Raw genomic sequence first — 24,859 nt, 5'->3', positions numbered from 1 at the left:
CATACAAGGATATAGGATGATGGTATAGGGAAAAACTTTTATAGCCTGGTATTTGTCAGAACATTTACAACTGTTTCATACAACAAACAACCAAAAGCCATGAAGGAAAAGAGTTAAAAAAGAAAGTGGAACAAAAACTGTTGGCAGTTCATGACAAATTAGCAAAACTGGCTCAAAGAATTTAGCAAAATCAACAGGTTTACAAAAAAAGAAGAAGCTGGAAGTGCATGCAAATGTATAAGTGAACATGTATGATTGTCAAACCTAAAAAAGGATGTTTTGCCATTTACAGCAAACATGCTGTAAGGCACATATGTCAGTCTATTAAAATAAATGTAGAAGAAAAAAATGTTTTATACTATTTAACAATTTAGCTATTAATCATAAGCTTTTTTCCTTTATATTAAAGAGGTGCAGCTGCACTACATGTTCAGTTACGGCGGTTTGGTGGTTGTTTGATCAAATACATTAAAATCACATTAGAAAGATTTTTTAAAAAGTGTTTGGCTGCATGGAAATCAAAGGCAGCAGCTTTAACCCTTGTGCTATCTTAGATGACCCCACCCTTACTTTGACGTGTTCTTCCTACCATGAAAAAGGTGGATAAAGGTGGAAAAATTTCATGTAATCCATGGACACTAGTGAGGTTAACAAATCATTGAAGAAAAAAGGTTTAGAGAACTGTCTAGTGGGTCTAGATGACCCCACTCCCAACGTTAAAGTGCCTAGGATAGCACAAGGGTTACGAGATGTCTTTGTCTAAAACAGAGAAGGAAACGAAACGAGTGAACCTCCAAAAAACGACCGCATTGTGAAATTCAGACGGTCTCATCCCAACACTGGTTATTAAAGGCTCATGCATCTGCATTAGTGCACCGTTTTCTCAATAAGGTTGTGTTCCAGAAGAATCCAAAAAATATATCAACTGTCTTTTATTTTTGGGAAGACAACGAACAAAGCACAATAAAACTTTTTTTCGCCCTAAACTATGCAAAATGTAAATACATATTTACAAAAGAAATATGTTTTAAAGGTCTAGAACAGAGTTAGACATTGTCTGCAGTGAACTAATCATACAGACTAAGTATGGCAGAGTCCATAACAGCCATTAAAAATGTCCTTATGCTGGAAGACATGCATCATTTGCTTTTGTCAGAGCAAATGATGACCATAAAGGCCATTAAAGCACCATCAGGAGCCCCAAAATGTAAGAACCAGCCAACTTAAGCAGCCGATCACTATCAGTGAGGACAAACACGCAATCAGCAGAAGCCACTGAAAGGAGCAGGCCTCCCCGAAGCTTTCACTTCTGTCGGCTGTTGGCACAGACTCACAGGTTTTTATTCTAGAGCGTTGGGACTCCGATGAAGGTGATTGTCAAGATGTTTTTTTGGATTTCCTTTTCTTTGACTTTTCTTGCCTCAGGGTCTCTCCCTCTAGAGAGGAGAGTTCGGTTATCCGCTGGAGAAAAACGCAGGGAGCTCCAACCAGGGGGTCTGGATAGGACTGACCTAGAGGGAAAAAAACAAGAAGATGTGAATAATGTGTCAGCATCCTGTACAATTTCCCTCCTGGAGTTGACTTCAAACCTTTTAACTGACTCACTTTTCTGACTGTACTTTGTCATGGGGTTGTAAACTGGATAATTGACCTTAGGTCTGCAGAATAAAACACAGTGAGTGTGCCACACCTCCTGACAAGAACAACTGTAGACTTTTGTGAACAGATTAAGCTCAGACAGTCCAAATTACCTCATAAATTTGCAGTTTTCTCCTGAGAAGGTATTCTGACCGTTCAGTATGAAACTGGAAGAAAGGAGAATAGCTGGACGGGTGTTGTCGTCGTATCGCCCACGACAACTTAAGAACAGAGACAACAACCAGATGAACACGCTCAAACGTTGTAGCCACATCTATGTGAACTGATTACCTCAGAGGTAAAGGTCGGCCTGCGTGCCTTTTGGCCATTGGCTTGGAAAGGTTTAAAGGATGCAGGGTTGCAGGTTTGTGCAGATGGAGGTTTCTTGGCAATGGAGGAATCAAACCTGTGTCCTTGTGCATGTACATACCTAATGCAAAATGTAAGAATTGTGAGTCTTTCTGCATATCTACATTGTCAGGAATCACATCAAATGTAAAATAAGATGCAGTTTTGAGCTAATTGTGTATGGAGATGTCGCCATCTAGTGGCAACCACGTTACATGCAATGACAAATGTGAGTTTGATAAGTCTCCTTAAATCTCTGATAATGAACAAATGATCACTGCTTACATGGTTTATCAAACAGAAAAGGCCTTGAGTTGATGTCCTTCCTTCTGTCTGACTGAACGGTTTCATCTTTAGTTGAGTTATGGGTCCTGTATAAATAAAAGAAAAATGGAAACAAATACCAGCACAACAGCTTTTATGGCAAACGTCCATTTTTGTTCTGATTAGTATCACTATTTCTAAACTTAAGTTTGTTGTACACAGAACTTATCAATTTTACTAAAAAAAAGACTTATTCAACTAGATGATTTTTTTACAGTCAAAATGATTATAACTACAAGATCTGGTAAAATATCAGGCTGTACTACTATCACACAAAGGATACAACTACTTACAGTCAAATAGAAGTAACCCTTGTGCTATCCTGGGCACTTTAACATTGGGAGTGGGGTCATCTAGACCCACTAGACAGTGCTCTGAACCTTTTTTCTTCAATGATTTGTGAACCTCAATGGTGTGCATGGATTACATGAAATCTTTCCACCTATATCCACCTTTGTCATGGTAGGGAGAACACGACAATGTAAGGATGGGGTCATAGGATAGCACAAGGGTTAAGAAATTATTTATAGTGGGAGAGAATTCCCATATTCTAAAAAGGAACAGGGAAATTAAAGGGGTACGGACCAACCATAGGGAGAATTTGTGTCTGTGTGTGAGTGCAACAAAAATCTGGAATAACCCTGAGGTTTAAAAAAAAAGTGAAAATATTGCAGTTTAAATTATTTTTAGAAGCACAGTTATTTTATTATTGTATATTGATGAAGATAAAAACCTTTATGATTGTTTATTATAACTATAATTATATGTAGAGGAAATGATGTTTAAGGAGGCTTGCTATTACCTATAAGTTTATGTAGATTTGTATTTTAATCATTGTTTGAAATAAATTTTAGTTTAAAAAGTAGAAGTTGTGAAAAAATAACATGTAATGATTAAGATAAGTAAGGAAAACTCATTAAATGCACTCCATAGACTATTGAAATGGTGTATATTTGTTCATAAGATGGTCGCTTTTCCTTGAAGGTTATTTTAAGTTTTAATGATGGCAGAAATAAAAGGTTTCTGAAATATTGCACAAAACGTAAATAAATCATCACCTCAGTGTTATCCTGCAGTGTTGACCTGAGGAAAAGGTGTGGGGATGTTTTAAAATACATTGTTGTTCCAAATGAAATGGAAATGGTCGATGATGAGAACGCTTTATTTAGTAATAAAATAAAAGATTGAAGCTACAGTGGTCTACAGGACATAAATGAAAAAAAGTAGTTCTGATTTAGTATATTGACATTACTGTAAAAACGTTACAGTATTAAAAATAAAAGAAACTCCTAGCCGTCACTCAACGATGCTAAGTCGTAATATTAAGACTTGTTTTTAACATCAAACAAGCGTGTTGTGGAAACATTTCGTGTTTCTACATCCGCGCAGCAGCTTAGATTTGTGTGATGTTACCTCCGTGGGCCCGCTCCCGTCCACATGCTGCGGGGCGTCGGGCGTTCCGCGGCATCAGGGCCGCGCCGCGTCACCTCCGCGCTTCCGTTCAGGATTAAAAGATTCAGTGGAGATATCGGCGTTTTTACCTGGTAGGTGATCATTTTTAGCGCTGCTGTGCTAACATGACCCTTACGTTTGTTGCCGATGCTCACCCAACAAAACAAAAAGGAGAGCTGTCCTCTGCTAGCTTGCTATCTCCAAGCTGTAATGCTAAAGCCGTAGCTCCAAGATAATAACGCTACTGTCGCTGCGTTGTCATAGAAACCGATTTGATGGTTACCTGCAAGAGTTGGATTAAGTTTCTCACCTAAGGAGTGAAACATACATTTTTAATCATGGCTTAGTTATTTTACACCCCTCATGCTGCAGTAAAACAATGAAGGAGGCACTTTAGACACTGGGTTTCAGCAGTTCTGCTTCAAAATAAAACCAGAGCAAAAAAAAAAAAAGCATGTCACATCTGTTTACACCGGAAAAGTGACCATGTTGATCATCAATATATATAATCTGATCTCTTTATCTGCAGTAGGTTTGATTCTTATAAATAATGCAGGTATAAAGGAAGCTTTTATTCTGAAAAGTGTGTACAAAAAGGAAAAGACAATGTTTTTCTTCCAAAGGTTTTTTTATTGTACATTTTAAGTCCGTTGCAAACCTGTAAAACAGAAAACAATCGGGTAAATACACTTACATTTTACAGATTCTAAACAGTTTTTCATTGGCTGATGGTGTATTTTTTCTCTTAAAACCAAACTAATGTCATAACATCATTGAAGATTTACACACTTAAAAAGGTGCCTTTTAACCCCTCAATGTGAAATCTACTTTCGTTTTACTCGTATTTTAATCTGAATCAGGCACCCACTTCCCAGCTCTAAGGTAAGAACACACATTCCCATTAAAACAACTTCAGCTTCTGCAGTGAGATGTGGTTTCAGACATAACTGGCTTATCAGCAGCTTTTCACCATGGTCGATAAGACGGGGAAAAAAGCGTATGCATCACTAACCACATCTCTACCGTTTTTTTCCCCTTTCATAACTCACTCACCTTAAGTTTAGTTCATCCTTCGGATCATTCTGTTGATCTGGTCCTCCCTGTTGCCGGCGTCGCCTCCCTCCACAAAGTGTGTGGTCTTCTTGTTCATTCCTCCACGAGGTGACGACAGTTTGAAGGGCCACAGGAAGTTGTTGGCAGGCTTGAAGTTCTTTCCAACAGTGTAGATTTCATGGATGAGGTCCTCAACACAGATGATGCCATATTTGCCTTTCGATCAAAGGAATATTTATTATGAGCAAGACATTTTTGGGTGCTAAGAACTTACTCAGAAATGCTTTGTTTCACAGCAGCATTCTGTGACAGCCTGATCAGCGCACAGGAATAACTCAACTTTGATTCTAAAATTTCAGATTCAAGTGTTCTAAAACTGTGTTCATTATTAAAATATGGTAAATTGTTTTAGACTGGCATGTAGTTTCAGACACAACTGGCAAAGTTTAGTTTTTTTTCTCACCATGGTCGATAAGACGGGGAAAAAAGTGTGCATCATTAACCACATTTATAGCCAGTTACTCATAAGAAAAATCTATAAATTTAGAAATGAGTTGAAATGGATGCTTTTTTTCTTTTTTAAGGGCCTATACCATGCTTTTCTTGAGCCTTATATAGAAAACAATATACATATATATTATGTTACCTTTGGCAAACAAAAGAGCCTTTTTTTAAAGGAAATTAGTTATTTTAACAGTTCATTTTCCAACCCGGAAGTAAGACCACTCGATCTCAGAGGCACCTGTTTTCTGTGTGGGCGCCGCCCTATTTCATGACATTAACCTTTCGCCCACAAAAATCATCCGAACTTCTGCAAAGATGGATGAAAGCGTTTTAGCCGATCACTGCTAGCTCCATGGAGAAAGCGGGTGTATGTTTGTTAGCCTGGGGGCAGTGCTGGTGGTGCAGACTCTTCCTGGAAGGGGCTGTTCTTACTGTCTGTCACAATTTGAGAATCCGCTTGCTTTTGTGGGTTGGGAGGGGCTGATGGTCAGTGTACAGGTTTTTAGAGGAACGGTTCAAAATACCACTTTGGGGTTCTTTTTGTGAAGCTCAAATAAATTGATTTGGCATGGAATAGGCCTTTTAAACAAAGAAACTAGAATCAAATTAACAGAATACCAAGCAAACAAAGAGTTCAACAAATAATTAAAAAATAAAAAGAAACAAATAATTAAAAAATAAAAAGAAAGATGGTGAATACCAAGAGCTTTCTCCACCAAAGCATTGTCTGTGAGGGCGATGCGCTGCTTCCTCATCCTGCCGTAGCCACGTTTGTAGATGAGCTCTCGCACAGACTTCAAGTTGGGGTATCTGAGAAAATCCAGATTGATTCAATGTAAAATCATCATAAAGTTAAAACATTCAAACTTTTTTTTAAAGCCTTCAATGAAGGACTTAGTTTATAACATCAAAAAATAACTTGTCAAACCACACCTGGCTAACATGACTAAAATATGTTTTCCCTTAAAAATCCACCAACAAATTTATGACGTTCTGCCTTTTCTGGCCCTGAATGTTTTACTCTGCATTACCATTTAAGATGAGTTACATGGAACTGATATAGGACTCACTGTAAAAATCTATGTTGTCCTATATTAACCTATAAATATTTCAGGGAATCTTTCTTCTAATTTAATTGAACTTCAAACTCAGGAATCACTTTTCATGCCTATGATGAGCTATAAGCTCAGGTTTTATGTCTACTGTTGACAGCCTTGAGCCGAACATTTAACCCTGATCTGCCTGAAACTTTTAAACAGTGAGCCTTTAGTAAAAATGGTTTAATGGATAAACGCAACAAGTAGAAAAGAACTTTGAATGGTCAACTTGACATAAGCATGATAATTACATTTAACAACACCTTGAATTCAATTTTATTCCTAAAATATTTTTCTTTGGAAGGAATAAACTACCAAAAATGTAAAACTTTTCAGAGTTGATGAAACAACTCTTAATACAACCATCAGTGAAATAACAGAAGCGTTCTGCATGAAGATACAAAGCAAAGTAAATCAGTTTCTTTTAACCATTTATTTTTTAAATTATAGATAAATGGAAATTGATTTATCCAAATTAATCGCCCAAAGCTAAACTAAAACCCTCTAAACTCCAGATCTCTGTTCTGAAGCCTCTGGAGCAGGGGTCGGGAACCTATGGCTCGCGAGCCATATATGGCTCTTTTGATGGTCACATGTGGCTCGCAGACAAATCTTTAATTATACTTTTTTATTCATTAGACCAGTCCTTCTCGGGCGCGATGCGATGCCAGAGACGTGCAGTAGTAGCGGTGCTTGGAGAAAAAAATCTGCGCCAGCATTATCACTTTACTATTATTTCACAGAGTTTGTACCACCCGGAAACCTGAATTGCCGTGCCCAAAACTGCGCGCTCCCGTCTCTGAGAAACAGCACGCAGTTGCGGGGACGGGAGGTGTGAAGAAAAAAGCAGAGGGTGGGGCTGAGGGGTTGTGGGGACCGGCAGCAGGTGAATCGCGCAGGGATTGTAAAACCCGCTGCCCGTCACTCACTGCGGCGTGTGAGTGTGTGTTTGGCTCCCCGTCTGCATGTGAGCGTCTTTCTCACATCTAAAGAACATTCATACTAACCTAAGATCACGTTTAAAGTCTCAACGCCTGCGTGAAGCAGAAACTCACCACGTATCGACCAGACTAGACAATCAGCTAAACTACCACGAGAAATACTCATCATTTATTAGCAACAGCATAACGATGTTATTAAAAAGAATCCACAGACTTATTGTACTTTAAAAATGTTGAAATTACATCAAATGCACACATTCACTTGTATATTTAGTTTTAAATATATTGTCGCGGACTGAGTTGGATGGCTGTTGGGCGGCGTTATAAGTTCTGGAGTTCATTAAACGCATCAAGCATTGGCTCTCAGTTCTGTCGCTCAGCCTGTTAGGTAATTTGGACCAATGGGGTTCAGCAATGGGCCGAATAAGGGAAATGGGAGGGCTGGAGCGGGAGCAGGGGAATATAAAGTTGGGAGAAGCGCTCTCGTCTCGGCGGGAGAGATTCAGGAGTTGCTGAATTAATTGTACGGCGTTTGTTGCGGTCTGCAGTAACCAGAATAAAGAACCTTAAAAGAGGTTAAGTCTCCGTGCCTCAGTGTGGGAAAGAGACGCTACATTAATGTATGGCTCTTTCGAAATTACATTTAAAAATATGTGGCGTTTATGGCTCTCTCTGGCAAAAAAGGTTCCCGACCCCTGCTCTAGAGCCAATCACCCAAAGGATATTTCATGAGATAACTACTGTTGAAAAAAAAAAAAAAAAATCACAGCTACTCTATGATAACTCGAGTGTTTGGTTAAAAGCCAAGGTCTTCAGCAACAAAGACCAGAACAAAAAGAACTTTACAATCACCCATGTTAGAAAATCAGCTGCTAGTACTTGATTGCAATTGAGTTACAATAACTATAGTAAGCGTAATTTACTCAAAAATTAACCATATAAAATTAAAAATATTGAAGCCATGGAATGTAGTTTCAGACATAAACTGGCTTAGTTCTTGGAGTTACATCATAGTCGATATGATGGGGAAAAAAGTTTGGCATCACCAACCACATTCCAGACCACTAACTTTTAACTTGAAGCAATACTCAAACAATTTGCTTCATTTTTCTGGATGAAACCAAACACATTTTGGCCAACTTTGTTCTTTTATTAGAACTACAAATAAACTTACCCCCAAGCAATGTAAGGCTCAGCAATCCTCAGCATGTTGATTGAAGCCTTGTTCAGCTTGACAAATACACCGTTGAAGATCTGGCGCAGACGGAGAAGCTGCAGAACTTTGCGGACCTTGGGGCTGACTCCGTTGATACTGTGGTGGATGAATGTGACAAAAATAAAACAGATTAATACTCAAAATTAAACTAAAAGTATTAACCATTTAGTATTCAGAGTAGTTTCAGTATGTCATTGGCTTAGATTTCTTATTTGTATCACCATAGTCGATAAGTCGGGGAAAGAGTGTACATCATTAACCACTTAAATCCGCTTAGAAATGGATTTAAACATGGACTGCTACTCACTCATTTTTAATTTTACAGGTTGCACTATCAAGTAATGTTTTGAGTCAAATCTAACCCAAACAATATTCTGACAAAAACTTCTAGTTCAAGAGAAAGGCTACTTTAAAAAAAAATTTTTTTTGGTTGTGATATTCTTTAGTTTAAGTTCATTTCTCTAGCTGTGGGTTAGTCACAAAGATTGAAATCTATTAAGTAAAAATGTCTTTGCATCAATTAATTAAAAAAACCCAGTTGGTGCAAAAAAGGTGTTAGTACCAACTATGTTTGTGGTAGCAATCCATGTAAATCCAATTTATATCAGGTCCTTTATCTCCACAAACTCACCCTCGGATCCTGATGACAAAGGCCAGTTTGGGTTCAGCTGGCACATAGTAGTTCCCGACTTTGCGAGCCATACGAGCCAGGCGGATCTCACGCCTCTCCATCTGCCTGTACTCCTTGTGGTACTTCTCAGCCCTCTTGTATATGAGTTTCCTGGTCACCTTACGGGCCTGACGGCAAAACAACAAAGGACGAATTAAGACTTCCGTATCAAAACCGGCGAGCATTACAAAAAAAGAAGGGAAGAAATAAGCATAAGGTTGTAGAGTTTACCTTTTTCTCAGCCAGCAACTTCTTGACACGCATGGCCTTCATTGCTGCATAGGCCTTTCGCCTTTTCAAAAGGCTCTCAGGGACCGCCGGAACTTTTTTTCTGTGAAAACAAATTCACAATACATTAACTATTAAAACCGAGAATGATCTTAATGGTCCAAGCTCTATTTCAATGCCCAGAAAATTATCGTTGCTGCTCATAACTGGTTTTCTAGCTTGTTAGCATTTGCCGGCATCTAAAAACTGATATGGTAAAAGTAGAAGAAAGTCCCTTCTTCAACCAGTTTGGGGTATTATTCTACAAACCACACATTCATGCGGGTTTTACCATTCTCTGTGCTAATATTAAGTACAGAAAAGTTAATTTCCAAAGCACACAAAGGCAGACAGCCATGTTGTTTCGTGCTAAACGGACTGCCGTAATAAAGACAAATTAATTAGGAAAGAAAAGCTATTTTTTATCAATATTGTTCTTTTTACGGGGTATACAATCTAGAACATATAAACAGTGACTGAAAAATGCAAACGTAATGATGTTTCCGGTTGGATTGGTTACGATTTTAAAACAGAGTAAAACACTCACTCTGCGTCCGCCATTGCGACCACCGAGAAAGAGAATTTTTCTATTGCGCATGTGTGAGTTTTAGGCTCTAGGACCTTCACCGGTTGTCTTACTAACTGCCTGAATGAAAATCTCGCCAAACTGTTGATGCGAAACAACAAATTTAAAACTAAAGTTACCTACATAGTAACATGTAAATATAAAGTTACTTTTAACGTTTTGTTGTAAAAGGATTACATGTAAATGGCATAAAACAGATCCCCATTTTTTTATCTCATTCAATTTCTTTCATAAACGCGAAACTTAAAGCACAATAGAAGTCAGATAAATTAGCTTTTTAGAATAATTATTATAATTTATATTTTTGGTACAATGGAAAAGACAACGTCACTTAAAACAAAGAACGATGTTAAAGTAAACTTAACACTCACTTGAAAATATTTTACACTATAAAAGTAAACCTGTGTGGTCCTTATCTTCTATAACTGCTAAATTAAATGTAATTTTCAATATAAAATACTCGTAAAATGTTATTATTAAGTACATTATTAAATGCTTCTTTTTATTTGATTTTTTTTTATATTTCTTTACGTTTGTTATTTATTATTTAATTCGGTGTAATGTACCTCGTTTCACCACAGGAGAGCGCAAAATCATCACTTTGTAGGCAGGGACCAATCTATTGCTTGCTGACCAGTCTGAGTCATTGCCCAAATGCCACCAACAGAATAAAGGTTTGGTAAACGCTGAGGAACATAGACTCGGTGAGGTTTATAAACGGGAAAAAAATGTGATCTCAGATTTGCACTATGCTTTTTTTTCAATTCACATCTTAAATTACCATTTTTACAGATTCTTTTTAAACGCAATAAGCGGGTTATAGGATTTGACTACCGGTAAATATACATTTAAAATAGCGTTTTTATTTCGTTTTGTAAGTTTAATATAGAACCTAATTATCATTATGTTTTATTCCAAACTATTTATTGAGCCTTTGTTTGATTTCAGGCAAACAATGATCCATTCCCTGAATGCGTCAGGCGTGCCCACATGACCAGACGTTATAGTTACACAACAGTTAAATAATGTAAATTATACGGGGTGATTAAAAATAAAGTCTATTCTGCAACTTTCCACTTTCATGATTGATTATATGCTTAAAATAATAGCACACAAGTGCACACAATTAAAATACAATACGCAGGTTCTTTAAAAGGTGGGAGAGGATGACCCAAAAATCATTTTCTTTTATAACCAAATGTAATGATAAATATGTAAAATAATTTTTCAGACTTTCTTCGTGGTGTTTCTACTCATGATTAATCCATTTGAGTGTCAGCAAAGGAAGACGCGGCTTTATCAATGGAAGGGAGGCGTAGATCTATTTTGCGCCTCCATCCCCTCGCAGTTACAGACCTGGCATCTCATTCTGACAGGCGACTGAGTCTGATTCCTATTGGGTCAACCGCTGATGGGTGGACTGAATAAATAGGGAGTGAAATGCGGTTAAGATGAGTGGAAGAGAAGCAGAGAAGCTGGAAGACGCGCCTCATAGTAGCTGCAGCTGCGCGCAACTGGACTCGGACCAACACTCAGAATTCCGCTCCTTGCATGTGTTTTCCCACCACCTGTTTCTATTCTTTTTTTTTTTTTTTTTTTTTTGAAACCCTCCTGTTCTGCGGTCCAAGTTCTTCATCTCCCGCAAGCAAACAGGTTGGAAGAAGAAGCGAACCTCCTCCTCTCCGGGCGCGTCTTTGAATCACCTTGAAATCAACATCATGATGATGATAATTGCGGAGTTCTTCGTGGTCATTCTGAAGGTGATGTGGGCTTTTGTCGCCGCCGGCGCGAAGTGGGTCGTGCCACGCAAAGAGAAGAGCGTGGCGGGACAGGTGTGCGTGATCACAGGGGCCGGAAGCGGCCTCGGCCGGTTGTTTGCCAAGGAGTTCGCCCGGAGAGGAGCGACGCTGGTGCTCTGGGACATCAACAGCCAAAGCAACGAGGAAACGGCGGAGATGGTGCGGCAGATTTACAAGGAATTAGACGCTCCTCCTCTAAAAGCAGGTAATCCATCTTTTCTGATTTTTAACAATCAATTAGGGAAATTCTATCAAATATCATTTTGGAATGCTCAAGTGTGTTTCTAAATATGTTCTCCAAAAGCAACGTGTTGAAAAGTGACTCACTTTAGGAGGAAATGCACCAATTTGTTAAATAATTCACTGACATGAACTTTCCCTGGTCCTTCTTGCTGTTTTCCATAGAAGCTGTTGGAGGGGTAGAGGAAGTGCCCACTTTCCAGCCCCACGTCCACACTTATGTGTGTGATGTGGGAAAGCGGGAGAACGTGTACTCCACGGCGGAGCAGGTGCGTCGAGAGGTGGGAGAAGTGGACATACTGATCAACAACGCCGGTGTGGTCTCAGGCCACCACCTTCTGGAGTGCCCAGACGAGCTGATCGAACGCACCATGGTGGTCAACTGTCACGCACACTTCTGGGTAAGTCGGATGCTCTTCCTCGGTTAGTTGGGAAGCTGGGATCGCAGCACACATGATGGAGAATCTCACGCCCCCATGAAGCTTTGAAGGAATGAGAAGGTTTGACCATACATGGCCATCCTGCTTGTTCAGACCTCCACCTGGCTTCTTCCTGCCAAAGGAAAGCCGTTTGTTCTGCTTCTACAGATCTCCCCTTGGCAGCCCTAGTCAGTGATGATCTCCGAGGTATGTCGGTGCTTCTTCCATTTCTGTCTCTTTTGCTGTGGCAGATCAGCACAAGCCTGCCATGTGTGAGGAAAGTGAGGCGTCTGCATGTGGGGCTGGGTCTGCTTCAGATCAGCTCAGCACATTTTGCTGGCAGGTGGAGATTTGATGTGTATCAGATTTATTATCATAAAATGTGTCTGGCTTCCTTCCTCAGGCCTGAAAAGATGTTTACTTGAAAGGAATGCGCTGCACTGAAGGTGCATGTCGGGAAGATGTGGGAAGATGAAAACTGCGTCCCAGAGCTATTAGAAATTCAGGAAGAAGAGCCTCTCTGATTCACAATTGCAGTGTATTTTTGAAGGACTACTTTTTCTAGACTGGAGGAAATGGGATTGAATCTAATATTTGCTGTTCTTGGGACTAAAGGGATTTTCTTTCAGCTTCAGTCAAAAGAGCTGCCGCTTTGAATTGAGCATAAACTTCTTATTTGTCATAACATGGGAAGTATCTATCAAACCGGCACATATTGTTCGTTTTAATGCTTCCGCTGCAGCTTGTTTTTTTTTTCTTCAAACTGGAGGGTTGCATTCTCAGTGACGCAGTGAAACCACATTGGGTTTAAGCTCAGTAATTGAGCATGAAAGTCTCTTGTGTTTTCAGGGCGTTTGTGTACCAACTCCTTAATGCACCTTCCTCTGTTGGCCATTTCCATGCCCTTTATCAAGAATTAGGGGCTGGGATCCAGCGGTTGGTTGGCAGATTCGGGATTCTTAATATAGGACTGTGTTTGTGCTTTTCAGCATTCTATGGAGAGTGTGGTTTCTTTAGGGGTGCGGCGGAATGGGGGGCAGATGAAAGAAAGATTTAATGAATGGCGACAGCCAGAATGGAGGATGTGGTTCATTAACGGCACAAGCTAGATGAATAGAGCTTAGACTAACAGAGACCTGTGCGCTGTCCTCTCTACCGGACGCTTACATCTTGTGTGCAGGTGCTATGCTGGCTTTCACTTTTGTATTTACCTTTTTAAACAGGTATTTCAAAAGATAATTGAGTGTTTTTCTTTTGTGGCGTTTTATTTATATTGTGAAGCATAAACATTTAGTTTTATTTCTTAAGTCTATTTAACTTTTTTTTTTTTTTTTTTTTTAAAGGATCAGTGGCGAAAAAGAAATTGTTTTGGTAACTGGAAAAGAGAAAACATAATTGGATTTATTTCATTTAGCCTATGTAATTAAACACCCACTCAGATAAAAGTTTTTGCTTTTTATCATGTTCCTGTGGCATTTTTCTCAAAATGGAGAACATGCATAAAGAAGACAAAGCTTACAATCGCCCTAATTTATTTCTTTATTCAAATTGTTGCGAATAAAAAGCGGACAAAAAATGCTGTTAGAAAAAGCTTGTAGGTGTAACGTAGCCCCTAGAAGCTCCCTGCTCCGCTCCGATCTGATGCATCCACTTGCAGACAAAAAGATCCATTAATGTTTTATTTATTTATTTCCATATTTAAGCTGCCATCTGGCTCAAAACTGTTTGGCTGGATAGCTCCGATATTGCTCAGCGTTTTTGTTGCTCTGGTAATGTTGGGTTAGGAGTGGTGAGGCGCTGTAAGTTAGCGGAACAGAGGAAAGAGATGGATGACGGGAAATGGGGGAAGGCTTACTTTGCACAACTAGTCCTGCCCACAACTCCAAGGCAAATTTCCAGTGAACTCCTGCCGCTCTGCAGAAACTGTGTTTCAGAAAACAACCGTTTTTTTTTATTTATTTTTTTTTTTTTGGTTTTCGCTAAAAATGGGATAATCATAATTAAGACTACTGGGAACACTTTTCAAGTAGATCAAAGGATGATTGGAGTGGGACTGGTTACATTTATACTTGGCTCACATGTCCATGTCACTTATCCTTAAAGAATTCCTACTTTTCAGTCTCTACATTCTGACAAGACCAGGAACCTTAAATCAGATCAAGAGTTATCTTTTGTTTTTTTTTAAGTTTTCCTTTACTGGACAGCTTTGGGAGTTTGGCTGGGAGGGATCCGGAGCAGCACATGGATGGTAATTGTTTGTGTGTGTCTATGTGCGAGTGTCTGCCAAAGCAGCCCAGCTCAGACCCCACACATCTTCTCTCCTCCTCCCACAGGCCCCTCAGACTTCTCCCAACCTGATTTGGAGGCAGTATGCAGCTGCACGAGTCGCCCAGGCCAGCTCTGTTCATCCGGCTGTGCCTCACCAAAAATCTATGACTCAGTTCTTTTTTTCTTTGTTCTTTTTTTTTTCTTTGGGGAGAGTGAATTTATCTGATGCTTTGATTCTTCCAGCTGGGCGTTTGTAACGCTTTTGGCTCACGCTTGAGTCAACCTGCATCCTTTTGCCATTTAGACTTTGTGTTGGTGAAATTTGAAAGTCAACAGGCATCTTGAACCGGTTACCAAACACTTGGTCCCATCGATGTTTACCCCCCCCCCCCCCAACTTTGTGGAAACCCCACTTCCCGTTTGAAGACATGACCTCTTAACATGGCGGGAAGGGAGAGCAGAGAAGTGAAAAAAGGAAGCAACATAGTTTCTATCTCAACCACAGGCAAGGCAAGAGGGTAATGGTAACTGCTGCTGACCCACTTTATCTGACAATTGGTTTCTTGTCTGTGGATCAGCTTGACAAGATGCCAAGCGACAGGAGCCAAGTTCCGCAGGCCGAATTCCTGCTGTAGCTAGAGAAAGGAAGCAGCCAGGCAGAAGGGTCCTACTTGACTGGTTTTTAAGGGCCCCTCCTTGGGCCTGATGCACCTGTACTGCTCCTTTTTTTTACCCTTTCTACATAAACCTGTCCACGTCTCCAGAGGTGGATTTATTCCAGGCAGAACTCTGCACATAATCGTTCCCATCAATTATTTCAGTCCTTCATCAATCTGGGAAGCAATGGCGTTCCGACATTAATCACTTTCCTAACGATGGTAATTATACCTTAATTATGACATATGGATGGCTGTGTTGAACAGACCTGTGATGGATCAGAACAAAGCTGGTGTATAACGCACCTGTACAGTATTTTTCATTGAACGCTAATCACTTTTGAGTTTTTCATGTTTTTTTTTTAAAAACGGTCCCTAAGACTGTTTTGAATTAAATTTGGCACCACTAGAGCATGAGAATCAGTATTTTGAAAAATGAGTCTTAGCTTTTATCTCTAGTTTGTTTCACTGTCGCATCTAAAACAAATACCAGAGTGATCTGCACTTTAATTAATATTACAAGTTTGGTTCACGCTTTTGGTGCACAAAAGTTAAAAGCTGTCTAATATGAACCTCTATTAGTACTGGGGATCAGCTTCCATGAAAACAACAAAAAGTAGATATGTGAAAGAAACGAAAAATAGGGCAAAACAAAAACCTCATTTTTTTTTTTTTTTACATGTACCTTTTTTTAAAATTATTTCTTAACTATTTGGTGTGTGTGTGTGTGTGTGTGTGTGTGTGTGTGTGTGTGTGTGTGTGTGTGTGTGTGTGTGTGTGTGTGTGTGTGTGTGTGTGTGTGTGTGTGTGTGTGTGTGTGTGTGTGTGTGTGTGTGTGTGTGTGTGTGTGTGTGTGTGTGTGTGTGTGTGTGTGTGTGTGTGTGTGTGTGTGTGTGTGTGTGTGTGTGTGTGTGTGTGTGTGTGTGTGTGTGTGTGTGTGTGTGTGTGTGTGTGTGTGTGTGTGTGTGTGTGTGTGTGTGTGTGTGTGTGTGTGTGTGTGTGTGTGTGTGTGTGTGTGTGTGTGTGTGTGTGTGTGTATGTATATATGTTTTAAAATAATAAATAGTAAAAGTTAAGATGGTAAAATTGAAGAAAACCCACAAACTACATTAGTATTGCTGTATCATTTTACATTATTTTCATTAGACGTTACATTTAAGCCTTGTTTCCACTGAGCGGTACGGTCCGGTTTAGCATGGTACAGGCAATTCAGGCGAGCGCTTCCACTCAAACTTGGACCATCTCAGCGCATGTCGGGTGAAGCTAACTACAATGGAGGTCATCCAGCAGCTATTTTCTTTTCCTCTTGGCTTTTGGTACTTTGTACGTATAAAACTTTTTAATGTTGTTTAAGAGATTGCAGGCGGCGAAGAGGAATACAGCTGCTTTTTTGGCGCTTTATTTGTCGAAATGAACTTCAGCCAATCAGTGGGTTTCAACAGTAGCTCCGCCCTAACCAGTCAGTTCCTTTTTTTAAAATTTTTTTTTTTAAGTTGACCGACAACCAATGGGGGCCCAAAAAATGGTTCGGTCTGGCGTAATGGCTTCATTTTATAATGGAGACGCTCAAAATACCAGACTGGACCATACCGCTTAGTGGAAATGAAGCATTAGTTATATGAAAAAAGGACAAATGGAATATTTTACAAATATATTGGCAAGCAAACGTAAACTTTAATGATGTATTTATAGTCTTGTAAATATCTAGGTTTCTGGTTAAAAGGTGCTGTTTGTTTGTGTTGCAGATTGAACTCTCTCCCTTCATTGGTGTAGCTGCTTTCAGGAACACAGTTGCAGGGCTGAGTCTGAGGTCATTTTAGTAAAGACTGACCCATTGGGCTGGTCGCCCCAGCAGAGACGGCCTGCAGCAGTTCTCCACAGAGACTGCAAAAATTAACTTGACCCGCCCATGTTCTATGATCTGTAACAGCATCAGTTGAGCTTTCGCACTCGGACGGTTTCCTCTTCATCTCTTTCTTTCTCTCATCCGGAGAGAAGTCAGCCCAATTAAATGGCCATCTGGTCCTCTGCAAAGGCCAATATTTTGTTCATATTCCTGTTGGTCAGGCGCAAGCACTAATGCAGCCTGACACCACAGCTGCAAAAGGCTTTGTGGGCCTTAAATGCTTTTGGGGGCATACACCAATTAGGGGGTGCAGTAGGCAGGGCAAACCCCTCTTGGGCCAAGGAGGCTGGGCTGTGTCAGCGGGTAATTTAGCGGAACAAGGGAGCGTTGAGACCCAATTACGGCGGCTCTGATGCAAGACACGAGTCCCTGGTTGCCTTCACACATTTTGTGTTGAAGAGGTCAGTAGGGGTCATACCCACATGCCAGAGCTACCATGAGAAGCAGGACATCATGGCAGGGCGGGAGAGGGATGGGACGGTTGGTCACGCTCAGGTCAAAACTCGTTCCAAGGTAACGAACTTTCCTTTATCAGTTCTGCAAACTGCAAAACTGTCCAGCTGAATCTGAATGCTGGCTGTAATTTGAAAGCATCGTGCCAGATAAGTCACTCATTTCCTGCTGTCTAAAAGTTTCTGTGGGAGTGGGGCGGGCATACCTTAAGGTAATTCTTCATTTGCACGCATTTCCCCCTCCATCATCCACTTTGTGTCTTGAAAAATCATTCTCAGCATTTGTCCAGGCTTCATGTTATCTCACTTTTTCCCTTCTTTGGGCCCCATCGATTGCCGAGTTGAATACAGCAGAAACCTGAAAATGTATGTCCAGGAAAAGTGCAGATGTTTGTTGCCAAGTCAGATCTGTTTTACCTGGCTGTAGAATAAACTCCAAAATGATGAAGTCACTATTTCTGACACCAGCCTCTCTCTGCCTGGGCTGATTTATTCTTTTCAGTTTTATTTGCCTCACTAAACAAGGAAAGGCATCTGTAAACAGAAGACAAGTCTTAAAAGATAATTGCTCTAAGTCAGTAAGTCCAACACAGTTAATCTTTGGATGCAGTTTTATTGAGGCATTTCCTCCCCTACAAGTTTTTATGGCTGTACTACCTGGTACCATGCTCTTGCTGGCTCTGCTCTCATTCTCTGAGTGTTTATGAAAGATAATTTCTTGGGCCAAGCGTACAAACTTCACCAACTAATAAAACTGTTGCCTTTATTTCATTTGATCAAGGGATGGACACAAGGGAATAAACCCTCCAAATGGATCATTTTTGAGTAGCCAAAACTATATCCTCAAGATTTTTGGAAAGGGTTATTTTGGAACAACCAGTAATGGGAGACATTTTTTTTCAGTTTTATGCCTGTTTGCCCCTGAACGTGTGGCAGAAATCTATTCTTTACAAAGGCAGTAAGATTGTCTGCTTGGATAACAACAAAGTGGGTCCATTGCTAAATGTAGAGTGAAAGAGCATTCGGTCAGTTTCTGTCATTGTACTCAATAGCACTGGCTCAAGCTGGGTGGCTCTAGAGTCACCTAAGTGACAAAGCTGGGAAAGTATCCATGAAAGAAACAATTAAAACTCTTATTTCTGAGTTGTACATCTTGTATCCCCCAATTCTCATTGGTTCTTGCGTGGCATAGAGGTTACACTCTTTCATCAAGGATCATCTCAGATTGTTCCAGTGACTGTAGCTTGAGCTTTGTGCAAAGCTGTAAGGTAGATGAGAGGCTTAATTGTATTGTTGGAGATGGTGAGTGAGTGGAGACCTGTGATTGGTGTTGTCACCAACTCTTTAGTGGGAGCCTCAAAGACAGGCACCAGATCAGTGTGGGAAACAGATTTTTTTTTATGCAGCATCACCCATATGCTTTGATTCCAAACTTTAACATTTTATCCATCAATTTTAATGTTCTTTCTTCTGTTCTAGGTTTTAGTTTTCAGTTATAAGAAAATGGCATACTCTCTGAACAAAAATGTTTAATTTAGAAATGCTGTTTCTTAACGTTTTATCCACCCCATGCCTGTTAAATTTCCATTCAAACACTTTTCTCCGGCATCACCATGGAGTTACTAAGAGGAAGGCAGAAAGGATCAAAGACCTTTGGCACATACAAACTGCATAAGTGAACTAACCTTCCTTCCCCATATTTTTCTCCCCCCTCTCCCCCTTGCCCTTCTGTCTTTCCTCCAGACCACCAAGGCGTTTCTCCCCAAAATGTTGGAGCTGAATCATGGTCACATTGTAACTGTTGCCAGCTCCCTCGGTTTATTCAGCACAGCTGGAGTGGAGGTTGGTATCGTACACAACACATGCATATCCCATCGTTCCCACCATCCAAAACTAGTGCTTCCCTCCACAGCCGTCGCCATGCCAGCTAGCACACTGAGACCAGGGAGGCCAGGCCCCCTTTCTCTAGTTGTCCCTCCGCCTGTTAAATTAAAGAACACAGATGAGCATTGGGAGTCTGGTATAGTTTTCTCTATCAGCAGCAGCGGGAGTGTGGGGCTCCTGTTGGGCGCTGGCCCCAGGGCCAAAATGAACTGACAGCTCCCCAGGGACAGAGACATCTTCATCACTACTTTGTGAAAAACTTGGTCCCGACTCAGAAATCGCTTTGCAGCTATTTCAGTTGGTTGGAACTTTTAAATCTTTATCTTAAGCCACAATAAAACATTTTGGTTTAGAAAGGATATACATTTCCATAATCACAAAAAATAATCTAAAGGGTAACCCCCCCCCAATTTTGCATTTTAAAAAACAGTTTTTCATCATTTTGTTTGCAACAGTTACCATGGACGACAATCCGCTTTTTTATTCTACTTGCTGCCACTTTTACTTTTCTGGAATACATTAAAGACCCACTCACCGATGACAAATGTGTTTTTGGTGTTTTTTAACATCTTCCTGTGGCTTTCTTTTCTTTTCTTTTTTTTAATGATGGAGTGCATATATAAAGAAAATTTAGCTCAAAATTAAATTTCTGAGTGTTTCTTTATTCAAATCTTCTTTGTTGTGTATCAGCCAGACAAAAAAATGCCATGAAAAAAGCTTGTAGAAGTAACATGGAAGCCACTACGGCAAGCCAAAAGCTACGTCCTGATGCAACCATTAGTAGACGACTAGATTCTTTTTTTTTTCTCCATCTGAGCTGCCATCCGGCTCAAAACTGTACGCCTGGATAGCTTCAATATTTTTTGCCATTTTTTGTTGCAGTGGTAATGTTAGGCTGAGGGTGTGAGGGGCTGTAAGCTCGCAGGAAGCCTGTAAATGGACAGCTCTCAGCTATGGGATGGGAGGTGGATTTCCAATGAACAACTGCTGTTCTTCAGAAACTGTTTTAGAAAACAACACTGTTTTTAAAATTTTGTCTAGAAAAGGCATAAGCAGCCCTGTTAGTTTTTTACAATGATGCCCAGCATAGACAGAAAAAAATCTCATAAATTCCTAAATCCCTTGCAAGAGATTCAGGCATGCAGAATAATTTATATTAACCAAAAAAAAATCATATTTCCTGTTTGTAGTGCTGAGTCTCTTTATTCTCCACAGGGTTATGAACATGCATCTGTTTTTTTTACCAAAGTCCCCTTCCTCCTTGGGTTATTTTTGAAAGATTTCTTCCATCTTGAACCACATCAAACCCTTCCCACCTAACGCAGCAGCCTCCTGATGCATCGGAGGAGAATGCTAATGAAACTGTGCAACAGCGTTTAGGCTCTCCCAGGCTTTTGTAGCTGTATCATTAACGGCAAAAGGAGGAACTTCAGAGCCTAAGGGGCATGTTTGATGATGTTTTCTGGTCCTGGAGTGCAGGCAAGGGGATTTTACAAGCCTTTCTTTCCCTCTATTCCCTTCAGGATTACTGCGCCAGTAAGTTTGGTGCCATCGGTTTCCATGAATCTCTGAGCCATGAGATTCAAGTCTCTGAAAAGGACGGCATCAGCATGACTCTGGTGTGCCCTTACCTGGTGGACACAGAGTTGTTCAAAGGTTGCAGGATAAGGTAGGTTTCCACCCAAACCAGGGAACGGTTCCAGCACTTTTCCTTATTCCTGACAAGTTCTTCCACCTGGGATGCGTTTGGTGCTTGTAATCTTAGCATTATGGAGGTACTTCAAAAACGCCATTTAAAGTACAAAGCAGCAGCTGATGGTTTGTTGTTACCATAAAGTGAGTTGTATTCCATAAGTCAACACTCTGCCTGAACAAAGAGGGCCACTTTTCTTTCCCAGGGGAAAACTTCCAACAGGTGCACCTGGCTGACACCCCCCCCCTCCCCACTGAAAGCTGCTCTTGTAATAGTCCTCACTTTGTTTGATGGTTACAGTCTGCAGGTGGCTTTATTGCCCCCCCCTCTAACTTTTACATTTAGGAGTAATCAGTGTTGCTGCACACTGCTCTTTGTCACCGGTATAGCCTCTTTTATTAAAAAGCTGCACAAAAAGGCTTTTACCTTCCAGTTACAGAATGACTTTAGTCGTAACTGGATTTTCTCATCAAATGTAATGACATTATCTTGTATTTTTGGCCCTAATTAAATATTTATCTTGTTCAGGAAGGAGATTGAGCCTTTTCTGCCTCCTCTGAAGCCAGAGTTCTGTGTGAAACAAGCCATGAGGGCCATCCTGACAGACCAGCCGATGGTCTGTACTCCTCGCATTGTGTACATGGTTAACTTCATGAAAAGGTGAGCACCTTCTGACACCACTCTTCCACGCACAACTTCCTTTTTTCAAATGCTTGTTAACAGATAAACCGAGACTGCATAACCAATCTGTGCCCCCATTTCTGCAGCATTCTGCCCTTTGATGCCATCGTGTGCATGTATCGGTTCCTGGGTGCCGACAAGTGCATGTACCCTTTCCTAGCTCAGAGAAAGGAGGCGATGAACAACAATGAGGCAAAGAATGGAATCTAAGAGGCACCATTAGCAAACAAGGGCATTTAAAGCTGCCGACACAAGGAAACAACCACTGAGGATGAAAATGGGGAAGATGAAAAGACTGAATCTAGACTGGTGCACTTGCATTGAGCTGATGCAAAGGTTTACCATATTGTTCCTCTGGAACAAAGAAAGCTGTGTACTACACAAAAGATATATTTGACTTTTTTTTTGTTTGTTTAAAAAAAAACATCATCTATATATTATCATTAGTTTTTGAAATCTTAAAAAAAGGTATCCAGTAATTAACTATTTACGTAATGTAGTCATTGTGGAAATATACAGTATGTTACTGTACAAACAGTAATCTTCCACTTTTATTTTTGTAGACATGCACTGTAATTTCTAAATTTTTTTTTTTTTTTTGCTAATGTAAATTTGAATGTTTTTTTTTTCTACACTGCTAGCGTCCTCTGATTTATTTTCATTTCAACACAACAGCCAATGTTTCTAGCGCAGTGGCTCAATAAGTCCAATGCCATGAAGTACAAATAAATATGTTACTATATTACAGTTTTGTTTTATTGCTTTGGGACTGTTGAGCATATTTCAATACGGTGCAAGCACTCCATATCCAACACCAGATGACTTTCTTTTTACAGGAGTTTTTGGACTTTTTTTTTTTTTACTTTAGCCAACTTCTTAAATAAAAAGTACACGAGAGCTGGGTTTTGTAGACTGAATTGGCTTGTGGTGTATTCAGAATGTATAGCTGGAGGAGAAATCCAGTAGATCTGTATTTATATTTCTCTTTTGTGCCTGTTTTCCAAGAATTGTGGTCCTAATGTAAATTTTTCTGTTACAATAGAGAGTAATAAAAAAAAAAAAAATTTGAATGAAACCGCGGTCCAGACACTGTTTGCTCAAGGGAAATGTTTTTGTACTCCTTTCCTTGATGGTTCCTCTTGTCCAATTTTAAATGTATCCGTTATAATGTTGTGAACATCACATTTGACGTTTTTGTGCTTTGTTTTCCTCTGTTAAACAGTTTTCTTTCATTTCAACACAATATTACATTCCACTAGGCATCATCACTTCAGTGATGTGCCTAAGTTCTCTACCTCTTATTTTTTTTCCCCCTTTTCGTTGGATGTTATAACATGCCGTTTTGCTCTTTTTGGTTATTTTCTGAAATCTGCCCACTAGCAGAGAAAGTGTGGTTCCAATGTTTAGTGTCTCTATCTAACTTAAATTAATAAAATAATTTAGATTATTACTTTTTTACTGCGTCATTCTTTTACAATGTCAAGCCAGAGGTTCAACCATACGTAAAAGCTGATATGAAACTTAGCAGAAAATACTCAAAACCCCAGGTTGGGTTGTGCTGTGAATCACTGAGTGACAGGAAAAGGGGATCTTCCACACTGGAGATGAATATCACTGTTTAAGATAACACCCACCCAGCCCTTTTGTTTATATGACGACTCTTTTGACTAGTATCGGTGTCACTGTCCTCCCATATTGTGCCACACAGTGAGTCAGACAGCCTTTAGATATGGGTGTTAGCTGAGAGGCTCAAAGCAAGTCCCTTTTGTAGGCATTAAAGAAAAAATTGAAAAGTCCTTTTTTTAAAAGAAATTCACACGTCAGCATTCCATTCCTACGAAGAAGAAAAGGGGGGGGGGGGGTGGATAAGTGGACAATGCATCTGCACGTCGTTCTGAGCCATCTGGGAGTAGAAGAATGGCATTCTCAACATTTTAACAGGACTTGTTGTTATACAGCTGACCTTTTAATTCCAGGGAGGAAAACAAGAAGAAAAACTAATTTTCTAATTGGAGTCAGCAAAGATGTCATGAGCCAGATCTGAACTCACATGTTCAAGCTGCTGAGCTGTTTGTGCAGAGCTCTCTCTCAGATAATCATGTTAGACAAAAAAAAGAAAACACTTTTCTCTGTTTTCCAAAGCTTCAAGATTTAACCCCTAATTAATTAAAACTCACACCAAGGCTAATATTTTCTGCAAAGCCTCTAAATATCAACTTTTTACTTGTGCTTCATGAAGGTTTTTGTTTTATCTCAAACGCTTGGAGACTTCCTTTCCTTGATTTAATATCCCTTATTAAGTCGAGCCATTTTTTTTAAATGGAAGTTTTGATTTTTAGCTAACCTGAATAGTTTTTTCTTTGGCCTCAGGGAGGTAATTTCCACAATTTTCAAAATGGAGCTTCCAAATTATTCTTTTTCCCCAGCAGAACAGTTATTTACTTTGTCTCAATCCATCATAACAGGGGCTCAAGCCCTGAGCACAGAGCTAAATCTCTGCTGTTTCTAATTTTAGGAGTTTTCTTTCTTTGGATGGTAAAGGTTTTATTTAAAGTTATGGGTGAACAACAACAAACTAAATAGACTGATATCACATTCATAGTTGTGAGCCCAGACATTTATTGGAAACTAACAACAAAACAGCCCTCTTCTAATTTTACAATTTTAGTGAGCACCAATAAATGAAATAAAAAATACCTTTATAGAGGGCCTTTAAAGACTCACTCCTTTTTAACATGTTCTGTGCCAATTTTGGATAAAATCAC

General features: G+C 39.8%; 3 protein-coding genes and 3 non-coding genes across 10 annotated transcripts; 1 reads left to right on the top strand and 5 right to left on the bottom strand.

Annotated features, from left to right (window-relative positions):
* Positions 1 to 917: 917 nt before the first annotated feature.
* c20h8orf89 (chromosome 20 C8orf89 homolog) lies at positions 918 to 4,001 on the bottom strand. Of its 2 annotated transcripts, none has more exons than XM_011488875.4 (6): positions 3,724 to 4,001; positions 2,272 to 2,357; positions 1,930 to 2,068; positions 1,752 to 1,859; positions 1,606 to 1,658; positions 918 to 1,511 (listed from the first exon to the last, which is right to left on the bottom strand). In XM_011488875.4, exons 1-6 carry the CDS (start codon positions 3,864 to 3,866, stop codon positions 1,378 to 1,380), a joined length of 663 nt encoding a protein of 220 aa, XP_011487177.1. In that variant the 5' UTR covers positions 3,867 to 4,001; the 3' UTR covers positions 918 to 1,377. The 2 variants fall into 2 exon arrangements, with proteins under 2 accessions (XP_011487177.1, XP_011487178.1); XM_011488876.4 differs by having other exon boundaries at positions 1,134 to 1,511; positions 1,752 to 1,805.
* On the top strand, positions 3,718 to 23,544 carry rdh10a (retinol dehydrogenase 10a). 4 transcript variants are annotated; one of them, XM_020712649.3, is made up of 7 exons: positions 3,718 to 3,854; positions 11,725 to 12,100; positions 12,301 to 12,536; positions 19,580 to 19,678; positions 21,244 to 21,389; positions 21,942 to 22,073; positions 22,181 to 23,544. In XM_020712649.3, the coding sequence occupies exons 2-7, from the start codon at positions 11,815 to 11,817 to the stop codon at positions 22,302 to 22,304; spliced, it is 1,023 nt and encodes a 340-aa protein (XP_020568308.1). In that variant the 5' UTR covers positions 3,718 to 3,854; positions 11,725 to 11,814; the 3' UTR covers positions 22,305 to 23,544. The 4 variants fall into 4 exon arrangements, with proteins under 4 accessions (XP_020568308.1, XP_020568310.1, XP_078794807.1 ...); XM_020712651.3 differs by having other exon boundaries at positions 3,719 to 3,854; positions 11,857 to 12,100; XM_078938681.1 differs by lacking the exon at positions 3,718 to 3,854 and having other exon boundaries at positions 11,548 to 12,100.
* On the bottom strand, positions 4,379 to 10,090 carry rpl7 (ribosomal protein L7; the record flags this gene model as incomplete). The annotated part of the gene is given in 7 exon segments (NM_001104870.1): positions 4,379 to 4,420; positions 4,816 to 5,031; positions 6,020 to 6,129; positions 8,532 to 8,669; positions 9,205 to 9,371; positions 9,475 to 9,574; positions 10,058 to 10,090. Coding segments are annotated over 6 exon segments (738 nt in total). The 3' UTR covers positions 4,379 to 4,420; positions 4,816 to 4,822.
* LOC111946700 (small nucleolar SNORD12/SNORD106) lies at positions 4,691 to 4,780 on the bottom strand. The gene has a single exon (XR_002872429.1). It is a non-coding gene; the product is annotated as a small nucleolar SNORD12/SNORD106 (small nucleolar RNA).
* On the bottom strand, positions 5,233 to 5,324 carry LOC111946702 (small nucleolar SNORD12/SNORD106). The gene has a single exon (XR_002872431.1). It is a non-coding gene; the product is annotated as a small nucleolar SNORD12/SNORD106 (small nucleolar RNA).
* LOC111946701 (small nucleolar SNORD12/SNORD106) lies at positions 8,323 to 8,413 on the bottom strand. The gene has a single exon (XR_002872430.1). It is a non-coding gene; the product is annotated as a small nucleolar SNORD12/SNORD106 (small nucleolar RNA).
* Positions 23,545 to 24,859: the final 1,315 nt, after the last annotated feature.

Source organism: Oryzias latipes, chromosome 20 (assembly GCF_053564925.1).
Source record: "Oryzias latipes strain Hd-rR chromosome 20, Olatipes_Hd-rR_3.1".
In the NCBI taxonomy this organism is placed as follows: Eukaryota; Metazoa; Chordata; class Actinopteri; order Beloniformes; family Adrianichthyidae; genus Oryzias; species Oryzias latipes.
This window is presented reverse-complemented; position numbering and strand designations above follow the sequence as displayed.

Coding starts and splice junctions, on each gene's coding strand:
- c20h8orf89 (XM_011488875.4), bottom strand. CDS start 3,866: ATGATCACCTACCAGGTAAAAACGCCGATATCTCCACTGAATCTTTTA. Junction 2,358..3,723: donor ACGGGAGCGGGCCCACGGAG/GTAACATCACAC, acceptor TTATTTATACAG/GACCCATAACTCAACTAAAG. Junction 1,860..1,929: donor GGCCGACCTTTACCTCTGAG/GTAATCAGTTCA, acceptor TCTGTTCTTAAG/TTGTCGTGGGCGATACGACG.
- rdh10a (XM_020712649.3), top strand. CDS start 11,815: ATGATGATGATAATTGCGGAGTTCTTCGTGGTCATTCTGAAGGTGATG. Junction 12,101..12,300: donor CGCTCCTCCTCTAAAAGCAG/GTAATCCATCTT, acceptor TGTTTTCCATAG/AAGCTGTTGGAGGGGTAGAG. Junction 22,074..22,180: donor ATGGTTAACTTCATGAAAAG/GTGAGCACCTTC, acceptor CCATTTCTGCAG/CATTCTGCCCTTTGATGCCA.